General features: G+C 32.9%; 1 protein-coding gene across 23 annotated transcripts; it reads left to right on the plus strand.

Annotated features, from left to right (window-relative positions):
• The first annotated feature begins 346 nt into the window (after positions 1–346).
• Positions 347–8,498, plus strand: LOC141720710 (ABC transporter G family member 22-like). 23 transcript variants are annotated; one of them, XR_012574492.1, is made up of 12 exons: positions 351–665; positions 788–894; positions 995–1,093; positions 1,448–1,607; positions 1,724–1,801; positions 2,654–3,193; positions 3,440–3,547; positions 3,659–3,730; positions 5,191–5,305; positions 5,697–5,828; positions 6,982–7,113; positions 8,230–8,498. XR_012574492.1 is itself a non-coding variant. In XM_074523290.1 (8 exons), exons 6-8 carry the CDS (start codon positions 2,795–2,797, stop codon positions 3,869–3,871), a joined length of 720 nt encoding a protein of 239 aa, XP_074379391.1. In that variant the 5' UTR covers positions 357–665; positions 788–894; positions 995–1,093; positions 1,448–1,607; positions 1,724–1,801; positions 2,654–2,794; the 3' UTR covers positions 3,872–4,080. The 23 variants fall into 23 exon arrangements, 11 of the variants coding, with proteins under 11 accessions (XP_074379402.1, XP_074379401.1, XP_074379391.1 ...); XR_012574491.1 differs by having other exon boundaries at positions 5,191–5,250; XR_012574493.1 differs by having other exon boundaries at positions 5,191–5,242.
• Positions 8,499–9,787: the final 1,289 nt, after the last annotated feature.

A 9,787-nucleotide genomic window follows, 5' to 3' on the forward strand; every position in this document is an offset into this window, starting at 1 on the left:
AATATTAGTGTAATTGAAAGTCTAAAAACTTATCAAGTCATTAGTGGATTGATTTACAATATATATAGTTGAATTTATTTATTATTTAAAACAATAAATAAATATAAATAAATAAATATAAATAAATAAATAATTGAGCTTTAAATGAAGTACATATAAATAAATATCAAAACAATCTTTTTTTCACAATTGAACATTTTTAATATATAAAATAATTTTAAATAAATATATGGAATTTAAATTTAAACTAAGTAAGGTATTTTCATATAAGTGTAAAAGACAAATATTCATTCTATTTTTATTTCCCCCTTAATCAAAGTTATTGAAATTTCCCTCTTTGATATCAATTATTTCCCCCTCTTCTTGAGAAAAACTAAATTAACTCTCATCTCTCCCTCTTCTCTCACAAATTTCTCTCTCTCATCTCTCACTCCCACCCTCATCTGAAACCCTCCATCTCTCTCTCATCTCTCACTATAATAAATCACCTGCACAACCACTCACCTCACCTGCACAACCACTCACCTCTGCTCTACTTACCACAAATTGCACTTACTTATGTTCCACTCCCCTCCGCCATGTTCAACTCTATTCGATTTATTGAAACTCGACTCTCACTCACTCGATTCGTTTGAGTGGATGCTCAATTCGATTTTTTCGAATAAGTATGTGGGCAAGATAAAAACTTCAAGTGTAAACTTGGATTATAATTTCAATTAAGTTTTAAATTGGGATTTTTTGAACTGAAAACCCTAATTTCTTTTATCTGTTTTTTTCTTACTTTTAGTTGGAGATTTGTTTGACTTGATTGAGGATCTGGTTGTCATGGTGGGAACGAAGGAGATGAGACTCACAATTGTTAGTATTTGAACGTTGTTGTGGGACAGAGCACAGGTACCATGTTTGTAACTTGCTTTATATGTGTTTACTTATATTAAGTGCTTTGAATTTGAATTATTGCTTATGTTGAATTATTTATTGTTTTGTTTGTGAGGTTATGTTGATATTCACAGCTCAGGATTCAGAGACTTCTTGTTGAAGCCGGAGCTTGTCCGAGCCATTGTGGATTCCGAATTTGAACATCCTTCGGAAGGCAAGATTTGATTTATTGGATCTTTAATTAGTCGAGTATATAAGTTGTTGTTGTACAATATGTTTTTTATATATATGTCGCTTACTTGCTGTATTGTAGTGTAAATTAAATTATCTAAACTCGGACAACCTATATCGATTAACCTTGTCATATGTTGCTTATGTATTAAAAGTATTTTTCCTGCTTGTTATCACATTTTGTTTCTGTCCTTGACTTTCCGTCTTTTGAAACTCTGAATTTATAAGTAAAAACTCCAAGTCCCAGATGTAATAACGTGAACTCTGCCTTTTTTTGTGAGGGAGGCTATATAGATCATATCTGATGTCATTTTCAATTTTACATGCATTATCAAAGACCTCGACAACAGATGACGTAGCTTACCTGGAGAAGCAGTTTGCACTGTTGGAGCCAAATAAGCACAACTGCATAAACTTGGATGGATGTTGAAATTAATGAAAAGGTTGATGTTATAGTTTCAGATTGGATGGATCAGTTACTCATCTATGATTATGAGGTTATTTTTTCATTATGAGATACAAATTGAAGTTGTTTTCGGTACCATGTCTAGCTTCAATTTTACGGTCTCGTTGTTATAATCAGTCTTTATATCTTGCATTGGCTACTTTGCAGAACATCTTGGGGAGCATCCTTACAGCCAGGGATCGCCTGCTAAAACCTGGTGGTCTTATTATTCCTTCAGGGGCAACGGTATGGACGCGTTTAATTTAGCATTCTATGACATGGAACACTAACTTTGTAAGAATGTTTTTTAAGAACCCTTAAATAATATCTCTTACTACTAATAGTAGTAAGAGGTAAAACTATTTTAACATTATTACCAGACCTATGTTATAGTTATAGTAGTAAGAGGTAAAGCTATACGACCGTATTCTGATTCACAAAACAACAATTAGGAGATCATATACTTTGATTAACGGGGTTGATTCATGCATAAATCGTCTAGACTACGGTGCTTGATAGAAATATTTTTTTTTTATAACGCCCTGACTATTGACTAGTGACATGTTTCCTTAGTATGACACTACACATGTTAGGCATTTCCCCTTATTTCTTGCCGTCTTTGGTATAATTTGTTTACTTGTACTAGATGAATGTTTTTGTATTTATCATGTACAGTATGATATGAACACATACGTCTAACATTACTCAGGCAAGACCTGAAGATGTTTATAGAATGACATAATATGACATAGATACTTGTTTTCATCTCCTGCTAAATATACAAATCTAATGACATTTAAGTTATTACTGATGTGCAACATGGCAGGCAAAGGAAAGATGTCAAGCATAAAAGAATGAAGAAAGACTAACTGTTTATCAATAATGTAAAAGATAGCGCTGTATCAGTAATTATAAACAAAAAAGATAGCATTCCGATAGCAAGTTACTAGCTTAAGGTATCTATAAATAGAGCCTCACTGTAGAACAAAAATCATCATTTTGCTATAAAAAAAATCAGTATCTAATGAAATTTAAGTTATTATTGACTAGCAACCAATTAGGATTCTGAAAATGTAACATTTATACGATGTTAAACAGTAGGGACTGGTTGGTGGACTGGATACTTTATGCGGCCAAGCTTATGGAGCAAGGAAATATCCTAAAGTTGGTGTATATACTTGCAGTGCCAAAATATCTCTGCTTCTAGTTTGCCTACCAGTATGTGTATTCTGGATTTTTATGGACAAATTCTTGATTTTAATCGGCCAAGATCATTCAATCTCAATTAAAGCCCGCAAGTATGCCATTTGGGTGATCCCTGCATTATTTGGTGGTGCAATTCTTAATCCAGTAGTTAGATATTTGCAATCTCAGAGTTTGACTCGACCCCTGCTTGCAAGTTCTTTCGCTGTTTTATGTGTCCATGTTCCTCTCTGTTGGGCTTTGATATTCAATTTCAAGCTCGGAACTGTTGGTGCAGCTGTAGCTTTTAGTATGTCCACTTGGTTGTATCTAGTTTTGCTAGTGTTATATATAAAATACTCGGCCTCTTGTGAGACCACCCGCATTTCTTTCACCAGTGAGGCCTTCCTTGTTATCGGGCAATTCTTCCGGTTCGCTGTCCCATCTGTAATAATGGTATGGTAATATTCTATTATTTATTTTCTTAAACAATCAAGAAAAATACCATCCCTATTCCTTTTGGTTATCTATTTCATGGAAGGCTTAAGAAACAGTGTTGAAGCCTTTTTCTTAACCATGCTTACAGTTTTCCTCTGTATTGTTGCAGCACATGTATGTTATAATTTTCTTTATCCAAACACCAACAACTTACAACACTAGTAGTTTCTGTAATACTTTATTACAGAATGAGTAAATTCTCAGGGGCTTGGAATAGCAATCGGGGCTAAGTTAATGGATCTGAAGAAGGCGACTACTCTGGGGTCAGTAACAGTGATGACCTTCATGTTGGCTAGTGGCTACTTTGTGAAGGTTAGTAGAGTACAAGAGGAGCTATCAAATTTTACCAGCTTTTATTCTTGGAGTACCATATAGGCAAAGGTCCATGTAACTGACATATACATTTTCACTTCACAATTGCAGAATGTCCCAATATTTATATCCTGGCTTCGGTATCTCTCGTTTAATTATCACGCTTACAGACTCCTTTTGAAGGTGCAATATGAAGACATGACTCAGACAATTGATAATGTAGAAATAGATAGTGGCATAACAGAAGTATGTACCTTGGCAGCTATGATTTTTGGATATTTTCTGTTAGCATACATATCACTGCGAGGTATGAAGCTACACTAAGGAGATTAGAGAGATGAGGATGAAGATAAACTATCACATGAACAACTTACAACCTGAAGAGAGCTATATGAAATGAGGCAAAATAATACACTAGATCCAATCACCGGTCAAGAACTTGTAAATCAATGGTTTGTGGATTGTGGATTGTTTTGGTTTTAAGACAATGGTCTTATTTATGGGCATGTTAATTTACAAACAGTTTCTAGCAATTTTTTTTGTAAAAGTGTTGCAATAGGTCTTTATATTTTAGCTAATAATCACTAAAAACGTTGCTAAAAAGCATTACAAAAAACACTAAAAACGTTGCAAGAAGGTTGCATTGATACCCCACATGTGGGCCCCGTTGTGGGGTCCACAAATATTGTACAGATAGCCCAAACCCTACTGTAACACTTTTGAGGACCTAATGCAACCCCATTGGTGTTGCAATAGCATGTTTCTGTAACGGATAATCAAGGGTTGCAATAGGGTGTCACCGGGGTTGCAAAAAACTCTATTGCAATGCCTAAAATTGCAACCCCGAAAAAATATCGCCATAGCCTTTTTTTGGCCTTGAGCAACGCTTTTTTGGCCTTTAGTTACGATTTTTTGGGGTTGCAGTATCCAATCTATGGCGTAGTGATCTTTCAGCTGTGTGACTTACTCTCCTCCAAACTACGTTTAATATCCAACTTCAGTCTTGGTCAATATCCATACAACTTCATCGCCGATTCAGTTACATTCTTTTCTGGGCTAAATTGATGGGAAACTATGTATGGGTGTTCACTTAACTTCCGGGTCTTGCTTGACGCGCCTTCTTTGATAATTTGGGGTTTTTTTCCAGTGAATCGAACAAACTTTTCCTCAAGCAAATCATTATTTCGTGGAGCATTCAACTCGATTTATGAGTCTTTGCACATAAATTTCTTATTATATTGCAATCGAATGGTCAATTTTAAGATTTTTAGTTTTGGGATGTTACTTTTCAATTTTATAGTAAGGTAATAACTTGGAGTTAACTCTTGACTTGTTGGGTTCTTTACTTGTTGGGTTGTTCTTCAATTATACAAATTAGAGGATTATATATTATACAAAGTTGTTGTTTCTCAGATTTTTTTAATATTATACTACCACTTTTTACTGTCTTGGTTATAATTGCGTGGTATACCCCAACTAATTTGAAGGTATTTTCTGAAAAATCGATATTAAGTAATTTTAGAAAAAAACCATTATGATTTCAGATGCTAGTACTTGCTAATTTCATTCATTTTCATTATATCTCTATGATTTGTATGTGCTACTGATTTGACAATGTCACTATTTTTCTTGAGAATTGATAGACAGTGTTCAGAAGTAAAGGTTGAAAAAGCGAAGGAAGATTCTCAAACTGGTGTAAGCCTGTATGTCCTAAAAGTGTCTAAGATGTGATGTACTTGATTTGTACTTTGTGTTTAGGTAATTGTTGTTGCTCCATTTAGTGCTAGTGGTCGTGTAAGTATATTTTGTCTATCCTTTTTGTTTAATTTATTTTAAATGTTATGGCGAGGTGTAGTTAGTTTGGTGAGTGACGTGTGTAATATGAATATATGGATACGAGTGGTGTTATTGGGAGACGCAGAGGTGCAATTAGTGGCAACTGTGAGCAAGTGCAAAAATTATACATATTTTTAGTGCTAACCAGTTCCCTCTGGTTTGTATCATGTGTGTTTTATGCTAATAAGCCTGTTACGGAATTTCACTTTGAAAAGAAAACAGCCTAAAATCAACATCAAGGTTTAAATTCTGTTGTGATGAATGTGGCTGGAAGCTTAGAATTTCACTAAATTTGGTGCTTTAATTATTTCAGAGTAAGCTATTGGTTGGTTCAAGCAATTCAAGATGTAACTCAATGTGCACATTGATACTAATATTTAGTCATTTAATGTTTCTCCTCTCATAAAGGGCAAGGGGCTTGTAATTTATGTCAGGGAAAGGCAAGGTAATGTGCAATGACTTATTTATATTTGTAAATTTATATTTTTTTATCATGAATTACTACTTGTTTGTATGTAAAGAGATAGTAAAAAATATTAATAATAGGGTCACTTTTTTTTTTTTATTTTCCCTGAGACATAAAATCTTTTAGTCCTTGTACACAAGTGAAACTAGCGATATTACATTAGCAAGTGACAACTTAGTGAAAATTTATATATTTTTAAATTATATTAAAAGCTCATCCCTCCTTGGGAGCCTGCAAAAGCACTTGTGTACAAGGACTAAGTGGTCTAGTTCATGGTAACCAAGTCCTACGCCTTGGAGCGGTTTTTGCATCAGCCTTACTTCGAGCCATCTACTTTCTTAAACGTAACTGGATGAACATATGCAATGACATAAGGGATGGTCAAGTGGACCTCACAGAGGTCACTGAATCTGTTGTCACAGGTTCTATGGCACGATATATACCAGCTTTGCATTATTATAGTGATGAGAAATTACCATTGGTTTGCACCATGTATGCTTCCTCTAAGTGTTATTTTGGTATGAATATGAAGCCTTTGTGATCGCCGGATAAAGTTTCATATACTCTATTTCCTAAAATGTGTTATTTTGAATTCATACCTCTGGGAGTGAATGGTACATTACTTCTGGATGTCGATGAAGATGAAGAAATTCCACAGAATAAGCTAGTGGCCTTGGTGGATGTTACACTTGGTTGTTATTATGAACTGGTGCTTACCATATTTTCTGGTATATCATAGCATCTCTACTATAATAAATCTAGCCTAGCTTATAAAGTTAGATATGTATATATGTCAATGCCCTTTCGATAGACACTTAGATAGATTAATTAGGTTGAACCTAGCACTACTCATTCTTTAAGGCTATGCATGTAGCTCAATATGATGTTGTAAAACATGCAGTCCCCTGCACCTCCTTTTTTTTAAAATGACAAACAAAGTTATGACAGGATCCTATATAGTATACCCTAATCTTACAGACACAAGACTCGGATGAGACTCGAACTCTAGATGTTCTGCACTTTATGCTTGCAGACATGTACCTTGAACAAAATTTCAGATAGATAAATTATGTTATTTACACTTTAAATTTTGGCTGATACCAGACTAAATTATGTTACTAAATTATTTCAGAGTAAGCTATTGGTGGGTTGAAGCAATTCAAGAAGTAACTGAATGTGCACATTGATACTAATATCAAGTCATTTAATGTTTCTCCTCTCATAATGGGCAAGGGGCTTGTAATTTATGTCAGGGAAAGGCAAGGTAATGTGCAATGACTTATTTATGTTTGTAAATTTATATTTTTTTTATCATGAATTACTACTTGTTTGTTTGTAAAGAGGTAGTAAAAAATATTAATAATAGAGTCACTTTTTTATTTTCCTTGAGACATAAAATCTTTTAGTCCTTGTACATAAATGTAACTAGCGATATTAAATTAGCAAGTGACAACTTAGTGAAAATTTATATATTTTGAAATTATATTAAAAGCTCATCCCTCCTTGGGAGCCTGCAAAAGCACATGTTTCTTATGTTTGCAAGTAATTATCAACTGCCGGAACAGACTTTTGAAACAATTCTTTGAAAATGTTAGAATGTTAATCAAATATACATACATTGATACATACACCATTAATCAATATCTAATGTGTATATCATATATATGAAAATTAAATTATACCAAGAAGTAGAAGATATGATGAAACTAAACCAACTGAATTAAGTTGAAGTTGTTGTCTACAGAACATTGAAAATCATGATGAGATAAAGAAACTCTACCAAAACCCACATGACCAAGCTGCTCATACAATTTTTTTATTTTCCCTGAAACATAAAAACTTTTAGTCCTTGTACACAAGTGAAACTAGCGATATTACATTATCAAGTGACAATTTAGTGAAAATTTATATTAAAATCAATAATTACATAAGATGTAGAATGCAGAAGCACATGTTTCAATTGTAAATAAAATACCTTAGTTGTATAATCCTTGCAGGATTTTTTTAGATATTAAGAATAAGGACTTGTTAGCTTTAAATATTTTGCATTTTAAGGTAATTTTTATTGTAAAAATTGAACTTGGAAATAGCTTCAGCAGGACAAGAATCTGTTGACACATTTAAAAATTACATTACCATGATCTACCCGCAGCTATCTTTCTTAAGCTTACATACTACTATTCTAATTTACGCACTAATATTCTTCATCAGTTTTTCCGGAGATTGGATATCTTTGGTTTCATTTTATCATGTCATTTTTACCTCAATAATCAGTTTTTTCGGATATTGGATATCTTATTGTCTTTGTCTGTTTTCCACTTGTTTTTGTTAATATATTGATTATGTTTTGTACTTAAATATCAAATATCATTCTGAACAGGTAAACTTAAATATCCTCGAGCAATAAAAGTGCAAATGATGGAAAATTTCAGCTTGATCGGGTGTGCTCGAGATTCTTTTGATACTTTAGCTCAAGAATTTCTCATTCAGCTATAGTAGTTGCAGTTATATATTTTATTGTATGATCATTTGTATACTTTAGGTTTATTATGAATTGTATAAATCTATGAAGAAGATTTGACATATACGTGGTGATCTAGCTATTTAAGTTTGTTGGAAGTTATTGATACTAGAAATTTATTTTGATTATACATTGTAATTGAGTTTCTTAATCTAGTTTTTGTTAGAATTGGATCACCATTATTTATTATTATTATATTTTTGAATTTATTCTTTAAAAATATTACAGGTAAAAAAATGGTGCAAAATAATTGAATTATGAATTTTAAAAATATATGCAACTTGGATAACGTTTATAAAAATGTTATACAAGCATGTATCTACTTGGAAAATGTTTACTTAGATAGCACTTCTAAAAGTGCTATGTAAGTATTGAACTTGTATAACATATAAAAAAGTGCTAAGCAAGTGAAATGAACTTGCATAGCACTGGCTTACATAGCACTTAAAAGTGCTATGCAAGTTCAAAAATAAATAATATGTAAGTTAAAATCTGTAGTAGTGACCCTTGATTCTTGTGAATATAAGGCTTTCACTATGAGATATATTATCATGGGGTTGAGAATGGCTAGACATGAGTGTATCACACTTGTGCAAATATTGTTTTCACCCTAATCCATTCGGTCATGACTTGTTAGGAGCCGAATGGATGGTGTTCTTGTTGCTTTGTTTGATTTTTTTGTATGTTTATATGATAATAGCATGGATTTGGAAATAAAATCTTGATAAAACTCTTTGCATTCTAAGAAATCATATTAGTTATGGTTAATGCTAGGATTGCATGTTGATTCTATGATGAAATTTATATGAAAACCATATTGTTTTTGGCTTGTAAGTTCGTGAGCATGCATGTATAAGTTCAACTAATGATTTTCAAAAGTTCTTGATAATTTGGATTGATTTTTTTTGTTAATAAACTCTAATTTCAGTTGAGCTAAGATATTAACTATGTTTTGTGCTCTTTGTTATATGATTTTGATTCGTATATGTATGGAGGATTTGAGTTGTTATTCTCGAAATTGTGATGACTTGTAATTAGTGTATTATTTTGACTCTTATTTTGCTATATTGCACTTTAGGTAAGGATGATCTCCACTAAGCCAATATTGTGTGTGGGAGTGTTAGTTCAGTAGGTTTCCTTGGTTGAGGTTTAGTTTGGGTTTTGGTTGATGTTTGGTTTGGTTTGTCAAGTGGGAATCATGGTGGAAAGGGTACATTAAATTCTGCAGATTTTCAGTTTGGTAACATGAGGTTTAGGGTGAGATTTGACCTTGTCATTGTAATGCACTTTGAGGCCCAAGTCACCAGAAGCTAGTACTAAGGTTATAATTCAGATTCTAGATGTTTTTAGAGGTTTGTACGTTGTTTGGTTAGGTGCATGAGTAAAAATACTAAATCTGTCCAGCGGGGGACAGTTT

The sequence above is a fragment of the Apium graveolens genome, chromosome 4, assembly GCF_009905375.1.
Source record: "Apium graveolens cultivar Ventura chromosome 4, ASM990537v1, whole genome shotgun sequence".
In the NCBI taxonomy this organism is placed as follows: Eukaryota; Viridiplantae; Streptophyta; class Magnoliopsida; order Apiales; family Apiaceae; genus Apium; species Apium graveolens.

What these genes read in the sequence shown, in the direction of transcription:
- LOC141720710 (XM_074523290.1), top strand. Translation starts at nt 2,795, where the DNA reads ATGGACAAATTCTTGATTTTAATCGGCCAAGATCATTCAATCTCAATT. An exon ending in CTGTCCCATCTGTAATAATG is followed by an intron (nt 3,194 to 3,439) that starts GTATGGTAATAT and finishes GTAAATTCTCAG; the next exon opens with GGGCTTGGAATAGCAATCGG. An exon ending in CTAGTGGCTACTTTGTGAAG is followed by an intron (nt 3,548 to 3,658) that starts GTTAGTAGAGTA and finishes TCACAATTGCAG; the next exon opens with AATGTCCCAATATTTATATC.